This window comes from Triturus cristatus, chromosome 3_2, assembly GCF_964204655.1.
Source record: "Triturus cristatus chromosome 3_2, aTriCri1.1, whole genome shotgun sequence".
NCBI classification, from domain to species: Eukaryota; Metazoa; Chordata; class Amphibia; order Caudata; family Salamandridae; genus Triturus; species Triturus cristatus.
Window position 1 is genome coordinate 319,172,208 of NC_140584.1, and position 25,235 is coordinate 319,197,442.

Here is a 25,235-nt window from a genome sequence, read left to right on the forward strand (position 1 = left end):
CAGCAGACCACTAGATCTCCTCTTGCTCAGATTCTTCCCCGAAGAGTGCTGAATGCTTTGACATTGCATTTCTCATTGTAGAGCTTGGCGATCGCGTAGAGTCTTCTTGGACCGAAACGATTTACAAGCGTCGCAGTCGTCCTCCTTGTTCTCCAGAGCGAGGCACAAGTTACAAACTTGACGTTAGTCGGTGCGAGGGTACTTAGCGTGGCATCGAGAACAAAATTGGAATGGAGTCCGTTCCATCGGCAAAAGGTTTGCCTAACGCGGCTAGGCCTGACGGCCGCTCACGAGGTTTTCGACCAAAGATGAGAAATTGACAGATTCAATTGCAGTGAACATGGAAAGGCGTACGAAAACAATACAGTCAAGAGTACAGTGGGTTGCGCACCAATGGAAACCTGAAGAATGGTTTTGAATCGGAGCGCAGCAATACACGTCCGAACCCAATAGCGGAAAAAAACTATCCAACAATGGAGTCGATGCCCATGCACACTATCACCGAATGGAGGAGTCACCTTACCTCGTGACTGGAAAGACTCCTTCGAAGAAAAGCAACTTGCAAACAACCTGACCCAACATTAGATGGCAGGAGTATGCAAAGCATGTGTATCTACAGTACACATGCCTCAAACACATGTTTGTGTGGGTAGGTAGAAATGTTATGTTTACTAGAACGTTTTTTGCCGCTTGGTTCTTGGATTCTGGGGGTGCACGTCACCTGTCTGTCCCCTCGCCTTTTACAAATGGTTCCTGCTTGATGCAGTTCCCTTTATGGGTTTGTGGACATGTGTCAAGTGATTTAAAAATCAGTCAATCCTACTGATGTTAGCTGTTGTGCTGCTCCCTCCCCCACTCTCCATCGTCTTCCTGACTACTCCCTCCCCTGCTCTGTCATCTTGCTGACTCCTCCTGCCCCTCCTCCCACCTCACCCCTACCTTGTTGACTCCTTCCATCCTCCTCCCGCTGTCCCTCATTTCTTCTAATGTTCTCCCATTGCACTGTGCATGCTTGTTTATTTTTGTGTTCATTCTGTACAGCATGAAGTAAAGGCATTGGCAGAGCCAATAGTTCGCAAAGGTGAGTGCTACTGACCTTACCAATGCTTGTTTTTACTAGCATCCCAATTAAAGTGCTCGCCACACTTCACAATGTATAGAACAATGCGGCCCGGCTTATGGTATTGCTGACCTTCAGTCCCTTATCACACCCCTCCCTGAAATGTGCTACTCAAAATAAACGTGCCACCATCTCAACCTATCTTGAGGACCATGGAGGCAGATTCAGCGTGTGCAGGGCTCATCACTTTAGAACACCCAACTACCTGCTTATCTGAGACCTGCACTCCGCCGCCTCTTCCCCCCTCCCAATCAACCCCAGCCAGATCGCTTCACAGCCAAACACGCTTTATTTAATCACTCTACAGAGTGCATCTTTTCGCTCCCCCACCTCAGGAACCCGCAAGCACTTCTCTTTTGATTCCTTTTTATTTTTTGCATTTTTATATAGCGCAAATGAAGGTATCAAGGCACTTTACATGAGCACACGTTCCATTACAGACATTTGCCCAGTGAGGGATAATGTGCTGCATGGCTAAACACTTATAAGGTCGCAAAGGTGAGACCTATTGGCTATGCCAATGATTGTTTTCCTCCTATGCTTGTTCCCTTATTGTCCTAGAGACCCTGTAGACATTCTGTTGATTCTTTTACTATTGCCATAGACCCATCCCACCCATGTTTATTTTCCATGACACCCCAGCAAAGGTGCTGTTTTAGTTCAGGAGCCATGATGATGAACCAATTCTTTATTTTGAGAAATACAACCCAGGAGTGGTACCATGCAGGCCATCCAGCTTCATAACTGAAAAAGCAATTCCATACGTACACAAGGCTTGGACCCAAGCAGGTTTTCAGTGTTCTTTATAATTACATCAATGTTTAACCTCAATTTCCTTTAACAAACAACAAAACTATGAAATAATTTGAACAGCACAAACAATTCCACATGAAACTCAATACTAATCGTGGAGCAAAGTAGTACTCTATGTCATGCAGTGGTCTGACTCTTCCACAACTCCTTGCCACCCATAATCTCTCTTGTATTTCTTGATCGAACATTGGACAACTTGTGAAGTCAGTTATGGACTCATCAATCATTTCCCAAACACCTTATGTATGCGCCTGCATACCCTCACATGTGATTAGCAGAGTTCTACAAATCCAGATTGATTGATTATGGCAAGCTACCGCAATATGGCTACAAATTCATTTACTGACTTGTTTGGACGCTGTAGTTGGTTGTAAAACATGTGGTATCATAGCATGGTTAACTAACTTCACAAATCCTGCCACAAATCTTTACTTTGCTTTTTAAACATCAGCTGTGACCACTACTCATACAGCTACAGGAACATATTTAAAAGGTACGTTTGCCCAACGGGCTTCAAAACAGTGTTTTTTTCTGCTCACTGATAAGTTTCTACCATCTAAGGCTTCTACATCGTTTTCAATATTCTCCATCCATTCTTTCCACTCTATAGAGTTGGGCTTGACAGCAAAAAAATACATTGTGTTCAATAACCATCCACAGCCACTACAGTTCAGTTCATACAATGGGAGTATTTAATGACGCTTTCGTCCTTGGTACAACTGGAAGTAGCACTTTGCATTCAGTAGCTTTAATGCTTTATGAGCTGGAATCTAGATCCTGATACCTAGGCAACAGATGCCTTCCTTCAAGACTGAGACCTCTTTCTATTTCCAACATAATATCAGGAAGCTGGGCTGGAGGTGCTGTTTACTGTTAGGCCTGGTCATAGTACAAGGAAGCAGTGCCCGTTGAGGATTGCCTTTCGGTGAACAAACAGCTGGAGGTTATTAAAAGGTCCTGGCACTGACTGGATATAGGCTGTGTGTGCACAGAGACCAAACAGTTATGTTATGCAGATTTGCAGAGTACACCATCACCCGGGAGGGTATCCTGGCACTGAGCAGATGTGTCTAGCCACACTTAGGGCCTAGTGGAACTAATCAAAAAGCCGGGTCTTCTGCTTCTTGAAGAATTCAGGAAATGAGGATGAGGCTCATATGTGTGACAGGTCATTCCACGCTTGAGAAGCGATGTAGAAGGCTTGCCCGCCTGATCTGGTTTTACATACGAGTGGTGTGTGTGCATGTGGGAAGGTTTGTGAAAGAAGATTAAATTGTTATGGTATACTGGGCCAGTGTTATGTAATGCCTTGAAAGTGTGGGTGAGGAGCTTGAATTGTACTTGTTTGTGGTTGGGGAGCCAGTGGAGCTCCTTTAGGTGTGGTGTGATTTGAGTGTGGGATGGGAGGTTGACAGAGATTCTAGCTGATGAGTTATGAATAGTCTGCAGCCTTCTGGTGAGTTTTCTGTTGATCTCGGCATAAAGGGTGTTTTCCTGGGTGGTGATTTGGAGCCATTTGAAAATATTCCTCAGCATCTCCACGGTATGGAAGCCTGAGGTGGTGACGGCAATGACTTGAGCGGTCAGGTTGCGTTTGCTGTTGATGATGATCCCGAGGTCCTTGACGTGACAGTGGGGAGGGGGGAGCGCGTCGGTCCTAGAAATGCCTGTTGTCTTATGAATTTCGGTACCAGAATAAACTGTATGGCAACACGTTATTGAAAAAAGACAACGGAGGTACGACCAGCAGAAGTGTAACGTTTTCTGAGCCAACGTGGCATCGCACCTCAGAGAACCTTGTAGTAAAAGAAGAAAAAAAACAATTAAGAGGCGAGCGGAGCCAGGATATAACAGCTGTGGTGACGTGTGACAGGAAATGTCTGTTCTCAAATGTCATATTGGCTAAGTAAAGCAGCGAAGGAGCACGGAAGCCGAAATTAACCGAGTGCAGGTCACCTGTGGGAGAACTGCTTTGCCGGGCTGATTCTCAGATCGGGGCGAGGTCTTCTCAGCGTTTTCTCTGTGTGAGGAACAGCGAATCCTGTCAGAGAGGCATCTTCACAGGGATTGCAAGCGCAATTGGAGACTGCGCACATTGGAGATCTGACGCCTCATAACCACTTTCCTCTAAAAGTAAAGAACCACTAGCCGGTGTCATTCAGCTGGCATTGTTTGCATTGGAACCTTCAGGGAGCAGAGCAGGTACATAAATTATTATGCTCATCGGGGCAGGGGATGCCCTGTCACGCAAGGAGGATAATCTCTGCGCTGTTTGGCCTGCTTAGTATGCACGGACTCGTTGGTGTCGTAAGTGAGCGTGCATGCTAATTGGCAGACACACCTTATATTTCCTGCCTGTTCCAGGGTGCAAGTTAAAGTAGACTGTCTTGGGTGACGCTGTGCAGATACATGCCCTATGTGGTGAATGCTCACTTCCAAGTTTCAGCATTCTCTATATTAAATTTACGCTAGGGCATCCTTCCTGGAGGGAGTCATTTTGATCATCACCTCTCATAAAGTCGTATTGGGTTACCTTACTGTTCTCACCTTGCACCTACCATGGCGGTACCCGCGTTAAGCCAGCCACCTGCATTACTCAACGAAATTGGTGAGCCAGAAATCCACTGGAACGACTGGGTTAAGCTTTTTGAGTCCTATCTTATTGCCAGGGGGGTGGGGGGAGGGGGAGCGTTTTTCCGCTGTGCCGAAACAACACATACTATTGCACAATCTAGGTATACATGGAAGGAAATTTATGAGACTTTACCGGAACCGGAGGGAGATGAGGATGATAATGATAAAGATGTATTCAGTGTCACCTTGTTAAAACTTCAATTACATTTCGGGGACAAAGTGAATGTAGTACTAGAGAGACACAAATTTTTCAACCGCACACAAGGGAAGCAAGAGTCAGTTACGAACTATGTGGCAGCACTTAGAGGTCTTACTCTGTTGTGCGAGTTTGGTGAACTAAATGATTCATTGATCAGAGATCAATTGGTAAGGTGCACAAATAATAATCGCATACAAGAGAAACTGTTGGCTAAAAATCCTACTCTCAAGGAAGCAATTGATATAGCCAAATCAATTGAACACACAGCTAAGTGTGTACAAGAGATGAGAACCCCAAGTGAAGTTGTCGCTTACATCCAGGAACAAAGCAATCCACGAAGCAATGATTAGGAGTGCGAAGTAATGAAAGTCAAAACTAAGGAACAGAATATAACCAGACAAAGCAAAGTGACTGAGGGGCTGAGATGCTTCAGATGTGGAAGCAACAACCACCTGGCTAACAAACCCTTTTGCTCTGCACGAAATGTCACTTGTAAAAAATGTAATAGAAGAGGCCACTTCGTGAGAGTATGCAAGGACGGGGACAGTAATCAAGTGAAAGCTATCTACAGCGAGGGTGACCTTGTACCGAAATATGTTTTTCAGGTGAAAGATAAAGAGGGAGAGGATACTCCAAATTATCCTAAATGTACGGTGTACCTAAATAGTAAACCCATAGTTATGTTTGCGGACTCGTGCTCACCGTTCACGCTTATCAACCAGGTGTATTTCAACAAATCCTTTGATGTACGCAAACTAGACATCTCTGAACCAGACACATCACCAGAAGGGTACGCTAAGGAACCCATACCCCTTATAGATATGGCAAAAATGCTGATAACTTTCAAAGGCAGGTCCACCTACGGGAAAGTGTATGTGGCGAAGGTAGGATCCAACCTACTAGGATGGCGCCATCAGAAATATCTATGGATCCTTCTGGATCCCAACAACAAGGAACAAGTACTCCTTATTGAAAGAGAAGAAGGGGTTAATGAGATCTGCGAGGATTATCCAAGTTTATTCTCTGACAAACTTGGGTTACTGAAGGACTTCCAGCACAGGATTAAGGTGAAACAGGGTGCCAGACCACAAACCCCGCCCTGCTCCCCTCATACTGAGAGAGAGCCACTGAAGAAGGAATTGGACAAACTGTGTGAGTTGGGAGTTATTCAGACCATAGAAGTGTCAGAATCGTTGGCTTCAATTGTTCTGGCGACCAAGGCCAATGGCGAGGGGATCCGTTTGTGTGTGGACCTGCGCAGCCTAAATGACAACATATGGGTTGAGAGGTTTCCCCTTCCACACTTTAACGAGATGCTAAGCACCATGGGGGATGCACAAATATTTTCAGTGATTGACTAATCCATGGCTTTCTACCAAGTGGAGTTGCACCCAGAATCTAGACCCCTCACTGCATTCACCACTCCTTTTGGGGCTTACATGTTTAAGAGGATGCCGTTTGGCCTAGCATCGGCCGCTGCAGTTTTTCAAAAAAATAATGCAAACTGTGTTGAGCGGCATAGAAAAAACATTCTGCTTCCAAGATGATATCTTAGTATATGGTACTACTGTAGAAAAGCATGATGCTACATTACGAAAAGTGTTCAGTAAATTGATGGGAGCTGGCTTCACAGTGAAACAGAACGAATGTAAATTCAAAGTCAGTTCCGTAGACTACTTGGGGCACACGATATCACAAGAAGAGTTCAAACCCAAACACAGCCTAATCCAATCTGTTAAGGATGCCCCCTATCCTTCCTTGTTTTCTGAACTCAGATCCTTTCTAGGGTTAATCGAATATATGGCCAAGTATGTCAAAGGGTTCTCAGAGAAATGCGAATGCCTACGTGATCTCTTAAGGAAAGGCAATGATTTTGTTTGGGAAACAAAACACAGCACCATGGTTGACAACCTGAAAGATGAGATAACAAGGTCACCTTGCGTTGGGGTCATTTGACCCCAAAAAGAAGACATTCTTGACCACTGATGCTTCAAACAAGATATTAGGAGCCACCCTATCGCAAAAAGGAGAACATGGCGAGACCATCATTGCATACGCTTCCCGATGCCTAACCTCTGCAGAATGTAATTATTCCGTAGTGGAAAGGGAAGCACTTGCTGTCTTCTGGGCGGTGTTACATTTCAAATTTTATCTTTGGGGCATAAAATTCACTATCCTAACGGACCACAAACCACTCACATTCATGTTTTCAACCAAGAAGACCAATGACGGATCTCCCCCAATATACAAATGGAGGTCAGGCCTTGAAGGTTATTGTTTCAGGATCCAGTACTTACCAGGGGTTGACAAGGTCATAGCAGACTACCTATCCAGGGCACCGCTAGAGGGAGAAGTGCAAGATGAACCCCTAGACATGCCTGTCCTTGCCATACAATTACAGGCCATAACAGAACTTGAATGGAACGATGAGATGGTTTTGGACAAAACGTTAAGCTCACTTATTATCTTATTATCAAAGGATGGCCTGAGAAGCGCAAGGACCTGGACGAAGAGATGCAGAGCTACTGGGAGGTCAGACATGAACTGTCCATGATTGGTGGGAAGGTATACAGGAATGACAAAGCCATACCCCCTACCAAATTGAGAGGAGAAATGATAGACTTAGCTCACGAAGGGCATTTAGGCAGGAGCAGAACAAAGAACAGAGTGAGGAACAGTTTCTGGTTCCCCAATATGGAATCTTGGGTAGAACTAAAAGTAAAAGAGTGCACTAGCTGTGCGAAAAGTGACAAGACAAAGACTGTGCATAAAGTGCCATTGTACCCAGTTGGGATACCCAAGATGCCATGGAGCAAATTGGCAATGGATATAATAGGTCCAATGGAGAACTAAGGACAGCAGAAGAGATTCATGATGGTACTCATCGACTACACCTCCCACTGGATAAGATATAAATTTGTGACGCACACTACTACGAGAATCCTAGTTGAATTTTTGAGTGACTTGTTCAGCTGCGAAGGAATTCCTCAAACTCTAGTCACAGACAATGGGGTACAATTTGTATCAGAGGAGATGAATGGATTTTTAAGCAACATGGGGATCACACATGAGAAAACTGCCTTATATTGCCCCTAGGCAAATGGCCGCATAGAAAGAGCGAATCGCATGATTAAAGAAAACATCCAATTAGCCACGGTTAATGGACATGATGTAGACAAGTCATTACGCGAGTGCCTGTGGTCTTACCACACCTCCCCTAACTTAATGAGTTAAGGAGTCTCCCCTTTTGTGTCCCTCAGGGGTAGAGAGCCCTGCACAAAAATGAACCCCATATGGTGGGAGGCCTGTGCACACTAACGCACCCCTCATTAATGATAGAAGGAATAAACATCAGCTCAAGTACAAAAATTGGTACGACTCAAAACAGGGAGCCATGAAACAGGATTGGGAAGTTGGCGATTCTGTAAGAGTTAAGATACCTACCAGAAAAAATATAAACCACAGCAAGTTCTACCCCACACACCGACTGACTGAGGTTAAAAGAAATGTGGTCCAGCTTGACAATGGTCAAGTCTGGAGCGGGGACAGAATTGTGAAGGCCGGTTTGATTCAACTTGTGGGCCTAGCGCCTCAGTTCCCAGTTCCCCTCCTTCCCTCTTTGCCCTTGCCTTCCTCTTTCCCTGCGCAGGTAGATGCGTTGTAGTTTCTCCCTCTCCTCCCCTGCCCTTGGCACCTTCCCTCCTCCCCTTTCCAGTTGGAACGTTCCTGGAGTTCGCTTTGGAATGTTGCCTCTGTGTGACCCGTGATACAGAGAGTGGATGACTGCGAATAAAGACTCATAATTCTTACATGCTGCTTCATGAGGATTATTTACAATACAAGGGTTTAGAATTTTATAAAATATATAATTTAAGGGAAGCGACGCTTCACAAATCTACTTGCCCTGTTAAAAACAAAACTCCACTTGTCCCTTTTGGTGCCATGTAGAGAGGTGACAAATTATGGCAGTGTTTTCATAATATCCAGGCTCTGACAATATACAATCCAATTACAACAGGGCTCAAATTAGATCAGAGTAAGGGTTCAAGCAAAGCTCCGATATTGATTCCTTTCTGCAAATCTGCATTCAGAGTCAGAAAGTAGACGGGAAGAGGTAGCCCCAGGGTTAGAATGCCGCCTGAGCAGTGACCACTCAAACTTACAAGTTGAAAGGGGATTTACCAACTCCTCTTCCCAAAGGGTAAAAAATTTACTCCTGGAAAGGGCAGGAGTAAAGCTTTTCTAGGGTGCAGGTTGAGTGAATTTGCAATCTTATGGCAGATTTTTGAGTGAGCAAATATGTGTGCATATTTGCTCGTGCTAAAATGGAATTCATAAACGTCTGCTGAAGGTACAGTTTCTAGGTCTACTTCCACAAACATGTTAATTCCCAAAAATCATAACTCTCCACCAATGGAAGTACATATAGCTGTAAGTTCACTTGTGTGACCTTGCTGAACAATCATCTATTTTTATGTTGCTCGTAATGTTGCCCATAATGGTCGAACACTGTTTCCCTATTATTGATTTTATTAGAAAAACAAAACAAAAAAAACCATCATCTTGAATTCAGCAAACATGTTTTACTAAATAATGCCTCAGAGAAATGAAATCTAAAGTTGCCCAATAGTTTAGCAAAACAAATTTTCCAAGCTGCCAATGTTTGTACACATTTTATTTTGAAAGCAAACAATCTTGCTTTCAGGCTCCTTCGTCTATTTACAAATAATCAGGGAGTATTGTAAGAAGCCTCAAACTGTTACATTTTGGATGCGGCTCTACATTTTTATTGTGGCAAGTAATGTAAACTAAGCTCACATCTCACGTTTTCTTAGAAAGCTCACTAAAATAATAACGGTGATACATTACAGAACTGTATATAAATGTTTGAACAACTTGCACATTTGAATACAGATCTTCACTTAGTTACAGGCAACTCTCTTTCTAGAACCATGATGTGGTAACGCTAACTGGTAGCAGAAGGGTTTGTACTGCAGCGGGATGGGCCTACTTGTCTAGGTGACAAAATAAACATGAAGACTTGCTGTTCATAACCCCTTAGCTGCTAAGGCTTTTCTAGCCCCAGTGCTGAGCCCTTTTTTGATAATTGGAATACTTTGTGCAGGGGTGGGGGAATCCTATCGCCCGACGCCCGAACCATGTTGTTTTTATTGAGGGGCAAGAAGATTTAATGTCTATTTTGTCCGACGGACAAGTAGACATTAAATCACGTAAATAAAATAGGCTGTGAGCACTCTAGGGCTCACAGCCAATCATAAAAGCTTGCCGAGCGCCTTTGGAGCCCTCTGATTGGCTAGCAGCCCATGACTTCACTGGGCTCTAGCCAGTGATTGGCTGGGGAGTGAAACGTCACCCAGTCTCAGCAAGCAGTTGAACTTCGGGACAGCCGCGAGCAAGGCAATTACATTAGAGGTAAAATTAAAGCACTGCTAGAGTGTTATTTTTCCCTGCTTGCATACAGATTGCACTGAGATATTGGAATAGAACTTTAATGTCTGCCTGCTGAGGACCGTCGCTAATGCAGCGTCATTGTGGCTGCAGAAAGCAGGGGCTCTCATCGCTGCTCTTGCCGACTGCGCACGTTTCTATTGGTATGCACAGTGGATTAAAACTCCCTTTCATACCAGACGTCTGACACTGATTGGGCAATTTCTCTCACAAATGAGCGATATCTTTCCCATTAGTGTGAGAAAATGCTCAATTGGCCAGTGCCTATTTTTCTGGATTAATTTAGGCCGTTGTGCGTATTTGTTTTAAACTGCAGCGGCGCCTCAGTGTCGTCGCTGCAGTTTATCTCTCATAATTGTAAAAGGACGCTTAACTGTTCCCTTGAAAGTTAATTGCCGGTAGCATGAGCACTGCACATATAAAGTTGCACCACATCGGTGCCAGGACTTCGAACTCATCTGAAAGCGGGGGTTAAAAATACATTTCATTTTGGAAAGCGAAAGTAGCCGCCTCACTGTTCTGATGCTGAAGGTGTAAAGCTCTTTGTGACCGGGATTATGAGTCACATTAGAAGTCAGTATTTCTGCTGAAGAACGCTCCCGCCATCGCAAAAGGTCACGAAAGGCTCTCGAATTACACCACGAAGGAGGCATCTAGGGTGCTTGTGTTTTGGCTGGGCAATTAATCAGCTTAATGTTCTGGCGTGATAAAGTGAGGCAGCGCTGCACTGGGGAGAAGGAAGAGGCACACATACAGTAGTAGATTAAAAACTTCAGAAGGAGAAAGTGAAGGTGGAGGCGCGAGGAAAGGAAAGCGCATGCAGTGAGATTGAGCATGATCTACATTGGCATAAAGTGAACTGCAGGCGTGTGCTTATGTGGTACGGAAGGGCACTGCCTAACTGTGTGTATAAGGGGAGCAACTGTCACAGTGAGCCACACATCAGCCGCGCCGTGCTCCAAGTGTAGCAGAGAATGCCTAAGGCGAGTCACAGGGAGGCACCTGATGTACCTCTAGCAGCAACTTTGTTTTTCTCTCTGAAGACTACAATGATCGCCTCAATATTTTATTGGCGTCTGCCAGAATAATGTCCCCTCTGCAGGCTCTGCATAAGTTCACATATCATTTGATATTTCTCGTGCAGCTGCCAATAGTGCTACACTTTAGAAATAAATGAACGTGTCCTTGTAGTAATGTAACTGGCGCTCATCTGAAGCGCTCGCGCTATTAAACTGCAAAAAAAGTCATTATTTTATTAGAAATGCACTCTCAGTGAGTCTCAAGGTCATATGCAAAAGTAGTCATGTCTTAAAATAACTTGGGCTAGAATATTAGAAACAAGTTAAATCGGGAGGTGGTGAGAAAGATATGAAGGGTACTACCATTAAAGAAGAAGAGAAAATGCTGATTTCACTTGGCAGGAGTTCAATTCTGGTGGTGTGTTCATTTGGTATGTGCTAGTTTATACAAATAGATATGCAGAGCTCCGACAATGAACACAACTAGATCAGTCTGACTGACTGTGCTTGTGTGAAACAGGGGGGCTGGGCCTCTATGAATAGCTCTGCAATGCACGTCAGTTCTTCCTCAAATAGCTCTGCAAATGCACGTTCATGTTACATTATTTAATCAAAGTCCAGGATTCTTTTGGTTATTTGTATCTCTATAGTCTTACTTGAAGCAAGTGGATATATGTTTTGATGACTGTCCGTTATTTGTAATATGTCTGCATGCTCTGGGATAGTCCAGTATTTTGGATAGGTAGTGGCTTGTTGGCGACCGATGTTCATTATTAGTGATCATGATTTTTTTTTAAGCAGTGAGTTAAGTACGTACTGGTTGCAATTAGTTGTGACATTGTGCAACATCCTTCTTGAGTGCAGAGTTTATTTACAGTAGTTATCTGCTATTTGTGATGTTGCAGAATTCTTGACAGTCCGGAACTATTTAGATACTCTTTGTGAAAGAGAACCTGGCTTGATAAATTAAAAACATAGCTTCCATGCTTAAATTGTGTGATCTTAGGCAAATATTTTATTTTCACCAAAACTAACTTTTTCTTCATAATTAAGGCTCCCTGTTTTTCGTTTTTACTGATTTTTACAGGTAAATACAGACAGAAAACCATTTATTTTCTTATCTGTATTTATTTTTAAATGTGGATAAAAACGGAAATTGGGTGCTTTTTGAGTGATTCTAAATACACTTTTTCATGATTGCCAGGCCAATAACTGCGTGGATTGATAGGTCAGGGGGTTAAAAAAAGGGACTTTAGTAAAGAGGCTTAAATAGCACTAGATATGCACAAGGCTGATACTGAAATGTGCATATTTTCACATAAGTGTATTGATTTATCTTCTGCATGTGTTCATATCAATGAAGCCTGGAAGGCATTCAAGCATGAATGCATATTTATTGGTTAAATAAATGTGGAAATATACCAGTTTCAGCTTTGTTTTTTTCACAAAACTCATAATAAATATGGATAAATATAGACAGAAATGTCAAAAAAATAAATACCATAAAACCGGGAGCCCTAGTCATAAGAATGGAAGCACTTTCAAATGCATGCTGCGTTCAGAATACCAGCTGAGTCGACTACTGCTATTTCATGGCATTCCTGTGGACTCTCTTCAATGGTTCTTTGATAAACTTTGCTCAGGGAGAAAAACACATTTTATAGTGTTTAATTTGCAGCAGTTTAAAAAAAATACATATGGGTTGTAATCTGGTTCCTATACACTCTTTCCTTTCATTTTCTTTCTTTCCGTTTTGCCTCCTTCATTTTTCCTTCTTTCTTTTCTGCCTTTCCTGTTTTTCTTCCCTTTTGTCTTTCCTTTCTTTTCTTTCTTAATTACCTCCTTCATTCTTTATATATTTTTTCTTTCCTATCTTTTTGCCCCTTATTTCCTTAAGTATATTTATAAGAGGTTTGAAAATTTTAATTGCATGCCGGTTCAAGGTTTTCAGGCATTTGATTATACACTGTGGCCAGAAAGTAGAGAGGAACTCTATAAATGTGGGCTCTCTGATATTGAGGCAATTGTACAACATTTTAAGGTACTTTTCACCACAGACGAGAGGTTGGCAATTGTAGAGGAGTTTTGTGCGGACATAAAAGGCCACATCTATCATAACTGTTGAAGTATTGCTAATATGAGTCTTAGAGCTTCCTGCCATGCAAGATCATTCATTGTTTTATTTCTACAATTTCTATATGTTTGGATAAAAGGGATAATATCGCTTGTCAAGTTTTTCTTAAGCATTATTATTTCACAGCATTTAATGGTTTACTGATTTTAATAAAACAAAAATATATTAATGTTTCTCTGTCCGCCAGAGCCCTTATGTTTGATGTGGGACGGGAGTAGGTGGGACAAGTGGATTTTACAGGACATGTAGATCTCAGTGGCATTTTGTCCCTTGGACAAGTAGATTATTTGGAAAATTCCACACCCCTGTTTGTGCTTATGATTTCATACATTTTGTCCACATAAGGTGTCCACTCCAAATCTGCACCTTTTTTTCCAACATCCTCAAAATTCTAAAGGTACTCCGGGTTTGAGAAATCTCCTTGAGGGCACCGAGAAAATATCCAAAATATAGCTAAACTTTGAATTTTGGGGGGGAAATAGGGAAAAGGTGCTGTACAAGACGATATATGTTTTTTTTTCTCCTAAAAATGGCATCTACTAAATGGTTTGCTGTGCTAGGTCACCATCTCCACAGATTTCAGGAAAAAGCAGTTATACATAAACAATTTGTTCAAGGCATGCGTGGCTGTAGATAAACATCCAGTGCATAAGTCCACCACCTAGTGTTGGGCTCAGATGACAAAGTTCTTTTTGTTCGAAGAATGCTTTAGAGTCACAAGGATGTGCATCTCCTCCTCTCGGTGATACTGCACATGGGCATCAACTGCATAGTTAGAATGTTTTTTTCTGACAAATGGTTTGAATGTACTCTCTTGCACACCGGTTCGAGATAGTTTTGGGTTGCCTTTGGTTCACCGTTAGTCATCTAACTGACAGTATTGTCTCAATCAAGAAGATTTTCTTCCATCTCGAGCTCTGAAACAATCCCTTGCATTGATTTTCTTGATTTGCCTTAGCAGCCTTTGGGCCATGCCCTACTGGACCTCTTTCCTATCATTCAGCTCTACCTGAAAATGAGCTGCTGATGGAACGCACTCCGTTTCTCTTCTGTCCTAACTGCTACTCAAAATACCCCCATACCGATCAACACTCGGTCTGTAACTTCAGGTCATTTCGGTCTAAAAAGACAGTTCAGGACCGACATGTGCGGCGGCTACTAGAAAATCAGTGCAAAGACTACACTTCAGATATCTTTGGCCAGTCAGCAGAGGAAGAAGAAGAGGCCTAGGCAGTGGTGGTAGAGTCTGTTTCCATACAATACTCCAATTCGCAGTCAGACACCGAACAAGAACCAGTTCAAAGGCAGCCTTCGGAAGATCCGACCATGAGTACAATCACCCCTGATCCGAATCTCAAACATAGTCTCTGACCGAAAAAACTGAGCACGGTCTGCCACTGCAGAAAAGCCATGGCGCACACCACTCTATCAATTCGGAGGCCCCAACTTCAGGCTTGGCACCGAAACACTACAGCCAGGGCCTCCACATTAAAAGCTACATTTGAGCTTTCACACCGAACCATGCCATCCGGTTCTAAGGCCACAGCCCACAGCTCATCGGCTCTGACCACTCCGGCACCGAAATCTAAACAGTCTTCGGCACTGAAACGTTACACTTTTGGACTGAAAAACACCATCAGAGCCCATTCTCGAGACAATGCAAGAATGGCTCAATCCGAAACAAAAGAAATTACAAATTCAGCCTGGAACAAAAAAGAGCTTGCCCTACAATCAACTACGCCTCCATCAAAAAGACACCCGTCTTTCAAGGAAGCCATTTCTGAGCCTCTAATGCCTCCAAAGAAGACTAACAAGCATTTGCAATGCAATAGGTCTTACATTTGTGAGACTTAGAGGCATTAGGATGGTAAACTTAAAAGCGGGCGCCATGCTGAAACAATTTCTGTATCTTGTAGAGATCCACTACAAACTGCAGACTTCCTTGACCCTATAGGTTACGAGGGAGAGAGGTCAGTCCTGTGTTTCCTTTTTCTCTCCTATCTCATTCCACTGTATTTTTTCCTACCACTGGCGATCATATGTTAGCATATTTGGTCATTCGTGGGGTCGGTGGGAAAGGGAAGAAAACATTGCCGCTGTTGGATCCTCCTCACAAGGTTAGTGCAAACTGATCCATACAGTATCTCAAGATGAAATACCTACTGCTAGCTACAACAAATGTTTGTGCTATATCAAATAATAAAAAGTGAAATAAAAAATAAAACTGAGTGTGTACCTATGCACTGCCGTTTTCCCGACCTCTGGTTAGCAGCTTATTACTGCTGCCTTCCTTTTATAAGAAAGTGAGACGTACGAATCACGCTTGTGTGAGACTTAGCAAGGAACAACCACATCTCTTGATCAAGCTCCCTGTTTAGTACAGTATAGAATACAGACCTTTGTTTATGGAATGCAGGATCGTTGCACAGGAGAGTAAGTCAAACTTTTCTGTGGTGCAATTCTGTCCCTGTATCCACTTGCTGCCATGTTTGCATTGGATAGTCAATCACTCCCTGTATCAGCATCAAAGCCCTTTACCTGTCGTTTTTCATTCTTTATACACATGCCATTCTCGCTTGGTCAATGAAAGAATTAGTTCCCAGAACTCATCTTAAATTGGTACCCATGAATCTCAAAGCGTCCTCACCACATTTCAAGACTACATCTCTGTATCAGCAACCAGAAAATAATCTCAGACAAACTTTTCTACTCATCTTTCAAGTCAACCATCAGCCGTCACTGCCCAAGCAAACCAAACACTGGCAACCGAGGTACTACCCAATTTCTGCTGCCGACAGCGCCATGTGATTCGGATGATGCCGCTCTTGAGCTGCAGTATTCCCAACCAAGTTGTCAAAAAGCGAAGCAGCAATCAGCAGCAAAAATCTAATAGTTAAACGAACAGTCAAACAAACATACTGGGGAATTGTAGTTCTTACCATACACTATTAAGGCCTTTGATTAAATGTGGAGCATCGTTATGGATTGAATTTGATCATGTTTACATATAATGCGGTTTGCTTTGGGACAGAAGTTTAAAACTCACTATTTAACTTGTGGCATTTTTCTAGTGACAACATAGGCGTGTCTCTTCAAAATTCCCTTTCAATATCCAGTGAACCGTGTGCTAGATAAATAACTATAGTACCTTTCCAGTGGCTGAAAGGAAATTGGATCCAGAACAAGAAAAAGTGTTCCAAACAACATAGGCTTGCACACGGACACTAAACACAAGCAGAACTGCAGAGCTTCCACTACTAGGGGAGTGGATACTTTTGTCTTAGAGAGGAGTCCCACAGACATCAGCACATTGTAGTCAACCAGGTATACACATCCCATTAAGGAGTGCTCAGTACGGCACAGGAAGCAGCACATCACTCACAGGCAGCAGTACACGCAGTGCAGGCAATAAAGCAAGCAGTAGTGCACAGGAACACTGCTGCACTCTAGCCAGTGTCGTTCTAGCTCAGATCTTGATTCAATTATCTGTCCATTTGCAAGTCATGCCCCCCATACTCAGGTGCCTTGTTTGCAACACCACTCGCTCTCTACTTCAGGCCACAGCAGTTGCTGTCACAGGGTGCCGACATAGGTGCTCATGCAAGCACAGCCCAAGCAGCGGCGCTTACTCACGCGCAGTGTAGACAGTAGTTTTGGGCATTGCCCACCATGTCGAAGTCCACAGCTTGGTTCAGCAGCTTTCGCGCATTGTCTGGGTTCATGTCATGGTGGATCTGGTCTAAGTCCTTTGTTCGGCGCTTCGTTTTCCACAGCTTTGCAATGCTTTTCTTTTTGTCACTGTTGTGGTTCCCAATTTGCTTAGATTTTCCCATGGCTGCAGCTGCAGTTCAGAGCCAGGAGAGAAAGGCATACAGTGAGAACATGAAAAGTTGAGCAATAGGAGTCTGGTTGCAGTAGGCCCTTTTTGGCACAGAGAATTATCACTCTAGTGAAAATAAACATGGCCCAATAACACGTCTTATAGATAGATTCATGCATCTATTGCAAAGGTCACATTCCCTGTTATTACCAAAGTACACTGTAACTGACTAGAGGAAACAAAGGTTATGAATCCAGGGGTGTGGAATTTTCCAAATAATCTACTTGTCCAAGGGACAAAATGCCACTGAGATCTACATGTCCTGTAAAATCCACTTGTCCCACCTACTCCCGTCCCACATCAAACATAAGGGCTCTGGCGGACAGAGAAACATTAATATATTTTTGTTTTATTAAAATCAGTAAACCATTAAATGCTGTGAAATAATAATGCTTAAGAAAAACTTGACAAGCGATATTATCCCTTTTATCCAAACATATAGAAATTGTAGAAATAAAACAATGAATGATCTTGCATGGCAGGAAGCTCTAAGACTCATATTAGCAATACTTCAACAGTTATGATAGATGTGGCCTTTTATGTCCGCACAAAACTCCTCTACAATTGCCAACCTCTCGTCTGTGGTGAAAAGTACCTTAAAATGTTGTACAATTGCCTCAATATCAGAGAGCCCATATTTATAGAGTTCCTCTCTACTTTCTGGCCACAGTGTATAATCAAATGCCTGAAAACCTTGAACCGGCATGCAATTAAAATTTTCAAACCTCTTATAAATATACTTAAGGAAATAAGGGGCAAAAAGATAGGAAAGAAAAAATATATAAAGAATGAAGGAGGTAATTAAGAAAGAAAAGAAAGGAAAGACAAAAGGGAAGAAAAACAGGAAAGGCAGAAAAGAAAGAAGGAAAAATGAAGGAGGCAAAACGGAAAGAAAGAAAATGAAAGGAAAGAGTGTATAGGAACCAGATTACAACCCATATGTATTTTTTTTAAACTGCTGCAAATTAAACACTATAAAATGTGTTTTTCTCCCTGAGCAAAGTTTATCAAAGAACCATTGAAGAGAGTCCACAGGAATGCCATGAAATAGCAGTAGTCGACTCAGCTGGTATTCTGAACGCAGCATGCATTTGAAAGTGCTTCCATTCTTATGACTAGGGCTCCCGGTTTTATGGTATTTATTTTTTTGACATTTCTGTCTATATTTATCCATATTTATTATGAGTTTTGTGAAAAAAACAAAGCTGAAACTGGTATATTTCCACATTTATTTAACCAATAAATATGCATTCATGCTTGAATGCCTTCCAGGCTTCATTGATATGAACACATGCAGAAGATAAATCAATACACTTATGTGAAAATATGCACATTTCAGTATCAGCCTTGTGCATATCTAGTGCTATTTAAGCCTCTTTACTAAAGTCCCTTTTTTTAACCCCCTGACCTATCAATCCACGCAGTTATTGGCCTGGCAATCATGAAAAAGTGTATTTAGAATCACTCAAAAAGCACCCAATTTCCGTTTTTATCCACATTTAAAAATAAATACAGATAAGAAAATAAATGGTTTTCTGTCTGTATTTACCTGTAAAAATCAGTAAAAACGAAAAACAGGGAGCCTTAATTATGAAGAAAAAGTTAGTTTTGGTGAAAATAAAATATTTGCCTAAGATCACACAATTTAAGCATGGAAGCTATGTTTTTAATTTATCAAGCCAGGTTCTCTTTCACAAAGAGTATCTAAATAGTTCCGGACTGTCAAGAATTCTGCAACATCACAAATAGCAGATAACTACTGTAAATAAACTCTGCACTCAAGAAGGATGTTGCACAATGTCACAACTAATTGCAACCAGTACGTACTTAACTCACTGCTTAAAAAAAAATCATGATCACTAATAATGAACATCGGTCGCCAACAAGCCACTACCTATCCAAAATACTGGACTATCCCAGAGCATGCAGACATATTACAAATAACGGACAGTCATCAAAACATATATCCACTTGCTTCAAGTAAGACTATAGAGATACAAATAACCAAAAGAATCCTGGACTTTGATTAAATAATGTAACATGAACGTGCATTTGCAGAGCTATTTGAGGAAGAACTGACGTGCATTGCAGAGCTATTCATAGAGGCCCAGCCCCCCTGTTTCACACAAGCACAGTCAGTCAGACTGATCTAGTTGTGTTCATTGTCGGAGCTCTGCATATCTATTTGTATAAACTAGCACATACCAAATGAACACACCACCAGAATTGAACTCCTGCCAAGTGAAATCAGCATTTTCTCTTCTTCTTTAATGGTAGTACCCTTCATATCTTTCTCACCACCTCCCGATTTAACTTGTTTCTAATATTCTAGCCCAAGTTATTTTAAGACATGACTACTTTTGCATATGACCTTGAGACTCACTGAGAGTGCATTTCTAATAAAATAATGACTTTTTTTGCAGTTTAATAGCGCGAGCGCTTCAGATGAGCGCCAGTTACATTACTACAAGGACACGTTCATTTATTTCTAAAGTGTAGCACTATTGGCAGCTGCACGAGAAATATCAAATGATATGTGAACTTATGCAGAGCCTGCAGAGGGGACATTATTCTGGCAGACGCCAATAAAATATTGAGGCGATCATTGTAGTCTTCAGAGAGAAAAACAAAGTTGCTGCTAGAGGTACATCAGGTGCCTCCCTGTGACTCGCCTTAGGCATTCTCTGCTACACTTGGAGCACGGCGCGGCTGATGTGTGGCTCACTGTGACAGTTGCTCCCCTTATACACACAGTTAGGCAGTGCCCTTCCGTACCACATAAGCACACGCCTGCAGTTCACTTTATGCCAATGTAGATCATGCTCAATCTCACTGCATGCGCTTTCCTTTCCTCGCGCCTCCACCTTCACTTTCTCCTTCTGAAGTTTTTAATCTACTACTGTATGTGTGCCTCTTCCTTCTCCCCAGTGCAGCGCTGCCTCACTTTATCACGCCAGAACATTAAGCTGATTAATTGCCCAGCCAAAACACAAGCACCCTAGATGCCTCCTTCGTGGTGTAATTCGAGAGCCTTTCGTGACCTTTTGTGATGGCGGGAGCGTTCTTCAGCAGAAATACTGACTTCTAATGTGACTCATAATCCCGGTCACAAAGAGCTTTACACCTTCAGCATCAGAACAGTGAGGCGGCTACTTTCGCTTTCCAAAATGAAATGTATTTTTAACCCCCGCTTTCAGATGAGTTCGAAGTCCTGGCACCGATGTGGTGCAACTTTATATGTGCAGTGCTCATGCTACCGGCAATTAACTTTCAAGGGAACAGTTAAGCGTCCTTTTACAATTATGAGAGATAAACTGCAGCGACGACACTGAGGCGCCGCTGCAGTTTAAAACAAATACGCACAACGGCCTAAATTAATCCAGAAAAATAGGCACTGGCCAATTGAGCATTTTCTCACACTAATGGGAAAGATATCGCTCATTTGTGAGAGAAATTGCCCAATCAGTGTCAGACGTCTGGTATGAAAGGGAGTTTTAATCCACTGTGCATACCAATAGAAACGTGCGCAGTCGGCAAGAGCAGCGATGAGAGCCCCTGCTTTCTGCAGCCACAATGACGCTGCATTAGCGACGGTCCTCAGCAGGCAGACATTAAAGTTCTATTCCAATATCTCAGTGCAATCTGTATGCAAGCAGGGAAAAATAACACTCTAGCAGTGCTTTAATTTTACCTCTAATGTAATTGCCTTGCTCGCGGCTGTCCCGAAGTTCAACTGCTTGCTGAGACTGGGTGACGTTTCACTCCCCAGCCAATCACTGGCTAGAGCCCAGTGAAGTCATGGGCTGCTAGCCAATCAGAGGGCTCCAAAGGCTCCAAAGGCGCTCGGCAAGCTTTTATGATTGGCTGTGAGCCCTAGAGTGCTCACAGCCTATTTTATTTACGTGATTTAATGTCTACTTGTCCGTCGGACAAAATAGACATTAAATCTTCTTGCCCCTCAATAAAAACAACATGGTTCGGGCGTCGGGCGATAGGATTCCCCCACCCCTGTGAATCACAGATTCTATACCACAATCACTTTACCAACACTTTACCCAGTCACTGTGGTTTTATCACCCTACACATATTTAACCCCTTTATTATAGGTACATCTTTCTTTATACCTACTACACATAATAAACTCAGTCTGGCATAAACGACACATGCAGATCCACCAAGTGTAATATGCTATTTATTACCATTTTATTTATATTATTTTAGCATTTATATATAGTAAACTAAAATAGGTGGCAAAGGCAAGCTGTAAAATTAAACACATATTATGCGAAGAATTTTAACAAGAAGGAGTAAAGTAAACAACTATGTCTAAACCAGGCGCACCCAACTTCAGAATCAGGAGCAGTGTGCATGACATATAGCCAACGTAAAAGTGAGTGTGAAAAGTGGGAGTGAAGAGAACGTAAAAGGGTAAAGAAGCAATAGAGACATAATTTGTACAAAATAGGTGCATCCAACTTCTTGGTCAATAAGAAGGCAGGCAAGAGATGAAGCTACATCAAAGTAGGGCCTGAAAAGATGGGACTGTAGGGACACAAAAGGATAAGGCCAAGAGACAGCATTCAGTGGGAGGGCTAGTGAACAATATCAACTTTATTCGGCTTTGGCAAAAAAAAAACATAAAAGTCAAGTAAGCAATATATATACACAAGAAATCAGGTCTGCCACATCTAATACTAGATGGAAGTCAATCATTTGATTACTCACAAAAAAGTCTAAACTAGTGGTCTTCAAACCTTTTAAAGCTGTGCCCCGCCTACCTCCCCCCACCCCCGCGTGGGAGGGAGAGAGGGGGGCAGGGGTAGTGATGGCCCATAAAAGAGCAACTTACTGTCACCAATTTTTTCCACTTAAAATAAAGCACTGTAATCAGTGTAATGCTCCTTTTGGCCAGAGTCTGGCGCTGCACCCGTCCTCCTCCCCTCTGCCCCCCCCCCCCGATCATTTGAAGCCCCACAGTTTGAAGACCCCTGGTCTAAATAAATGTGTTTTTATATTCTTATGGACACAATACAGGAACCACTCCTGAGAATGCTTGCTAGGAGGCCTTTTGGTACTAAAATCCGTTTCCAGAGTTAGGTTTTGCAGCCATCATGACCCACCTAAATCATCGTTTCTCTCAAGCTATGGCCACACCTCATATTCAAAAATAGTAATAAACAGCATATTTCACTCTAGGCAGAATATATATACAGATACATAATGGGTCACAGTGCAATATAGCCACACATTGCCATTCAGAGGTTCTGATGACATCATAAGGTATGAGGTGAAAAGCAGAGTGCTTTCAAAATGTCTCCAGAACCCAGAGACTACATTAGAGGGCCTCTGACAGATTTTACCCACAATGTGTTTTAGTATAACATTTATTTTGGGGCATTAAGTGGGAAAATGTATTTTTTCAGCCACTGAAATTATATGTAAAATAGTAGGTGAAATACTTGACTACAGCATTTGGTTGTTGTTGGAAATTTACTCCGCTCCCACACCGGTAAGGGTTGGTGGTAACGGAGTATATTCCGGGAACACACAGTGGTAGCTTGGCTCGAGTGGTCAGGAAACAGGCACCGTGCTAAGCATACGACATACCCATACAATAACCATGCGTGCATCCGTTCCAAAAACGACTACACCGTAAAAATTATGAAAATATCTTTCTTTATCTTCTTTTTCTCTTAGTTGCTGATTAGATAAATAATAACACAATCACAATATACAAACTTTTTAAATAGTGCAGGTCACATAAATACTGGCTTAATGATTCAATAAATAGGGGTGATCATAGATATTAAAGGCATAAATATAAGTGCAATTCATACAGGCAATTAAATATTCTGAGGCAATAAATACTGTAAAGCAATAAATATTGTGCATTAATAAATACTGTGGACCAATAAATACAGTGAAGCAATAAATAGGTTACATACAATAAATACAGTGCCTCCAATAAATAATTAAAAGCTGACAGTGACACTCATAGAATCAGATCACATTTGAGATTACTATGGGCTAATTTGGCCCAGGCACAGCTTGTGGGGATGTGGAAGGCTTGAGGGTGTCTACTCCCTAGCTTGGACAAGGCGGAGGCCTAAACGGAGGTAGATCAAGGCGGAAATACCAGAGACCTGGCTCTCTCACTCTACACAACCCCTCTAAATTAGTCTCAGCTCTCCCCTGGCACAGTCCAGCTGGTTCCAGCACCTCTCTAACCCCTAGAGTAGTCTCTTAGGATTCCACAGGGCCTTTGGCGCCCTCTATTCCACTTACTGCCCTTTTTCTGAAGTTCCGACGCCGCTGGAGTCGTGTCGACGCCGTGAGGCGGATCCGGTTCGATGTCGGCGGCCTCGGCACAATGTCAGTTCCGGACGACGCCGGTAGGCGGCTCCGGTTCGATGTCGGCGGCCCCGGCTCGATCTCGATCTCCAATTCGATGGCGTCGGGCAGTCTTGACTCGATGTCGACTTCGGGCGGCTCCGGTCCGATGGCGACCTCAGCTTCGATGACGTCGGCCGGCCTTGGCTCGATGTCGACTTCCGGCGACTCCGGAGTGCGATCCTCACTCCCGACCTCCGGTGCTCCTCTCCTCAGGTTTCCGGCGACTCCGGAGTGCGACCTCCACTCCCGACCTCCGGCACGATTCTCTCAGGTTCCGGCGACTCCGGAGTGCGATCTCCACTCCCGACCTCCGGTACACTTCACCTCGGTCTCCGGCGACTCCGGAGGGCGGACTTCACTCCCCCGTTGACACCGCTCACTCGACCTTGGTTAACTTCCTCCTCGACCTCTGGTACACCTCACGTCCTCCGTCGGCGCCCTCTCACGATCTCTGGCGGCTCTGGGCACGACGTCTGCTTTTCCAGTCAGCGCCGCTTCTCCACCTCAGGCTCCAGGTCTCCAGGCTACTCGACGTCCGGCTCCAGGGAAACCAGTATCCAGGTCAGGTACTTGCTTTCTTGACTTCTAAGGCCTGTTCCTGCTGTCCAGGTCCTTAAGATGGTTTTTCTTGCTTCTTCCCACACAGGGCTCCAGGCTGGGCTCAGTCAGTAGGGACTAGTATCAAGGGTGGGTTTATGGACCCCACTCCAGGCACAAGTTTCCACCCCTGCTGCCTCACTCCTTCCTCCTTCAGGTTTCTGCTGCTCACTCTTCACCAGTCAGGTGCCAACTGCCAGCTCCAACTGCCAACTCTCTGTCTTAGCTTCCCAACATTCTAAACCGCCTCCAACGGTCACAGGGTTCTGGAATCTTCTGGAAGGTGCTGGTAGGTTCCAGTGGATGCTGGTGATGTCACAGGTGGCCACCATTTTGTGCTCCAGGCCCTCAGACAGAAGTTTCAGGGGTAGATAAAATGGCTCCCTGAATCTGCAGCAACACGAAAAAGTCTGGTGGTTCCCACAAAGGAAAAATTCAAACAGGGTTTGAGGCAAAAGTGGGACAAAATAAATAATGATGAGGAGGGACCACCCACAGGGCTGACAGGTCTAACACGCGTCCCCCCCAGCTGAAAGTGGGGAGAGCTACCCAACCCCTTGGGAGTTCTCATCACTAAGGCGGAAATACCTTGAGAGACCGTCTGCATTGGCGTGGTCCACTCCAGGCCGGTGTTCCACCTGAAAGTCCATTCCCTGTAGGGAAATAGACCACCTCAACAACTTGGGATTCTCCCCCTTCATCTGCATCAGCCAACGAAGGGGTCTGTGGTCGGTCTGAACTAGGAAGTGCGAGCCAAACAGGTATGGCCGCAACTTCTTCAGAGCCCATACCACTGCAAAGGCTTCACGCTCTATTGCACTCCACTTCTGTTCCCTGGGAAGTAGTCTCCGGGATAGGAAGACCACGGGTTGATCCAGTCCCTCTTCGTTGAGTTGCGATAACACTGCCCCAATGCCATGTTCTGATGCATCTGTCTGGACAATGAACTCCTTGGAAAAGTCTGGGGCCCTTAAGAC

At 43.4% G+C, this 25,235-nt stretch overlaps 1 protein-coding gene across 2 annotated transcripts in view; it reads right to left on the reverse strand.

The window, feature by feature from the left end:
- The window catches only part of ZNF593 (zinc finger protein 593), a 54,208-nt gene that overhangs the window by 17,591 nt on the left and 11,382 nt on the right, over nt 1–25,235 (reverse strand). For both annotated transcript variants that reach the window (XM_085647779.1, XM_085647780.1), the window contains exon 2: nt 17,022–17,229. In XM_085647779.1, coding sequence (XP_085503905.1) covers nt 17,022–17,221 — 200 coding nt within the window. In that variant the 5' untranslated portion in view covers nt 17,222–17,229. The remainder of the gene's footprint in view (nt 1–17,021; nt 17,230–25,235) is intronic.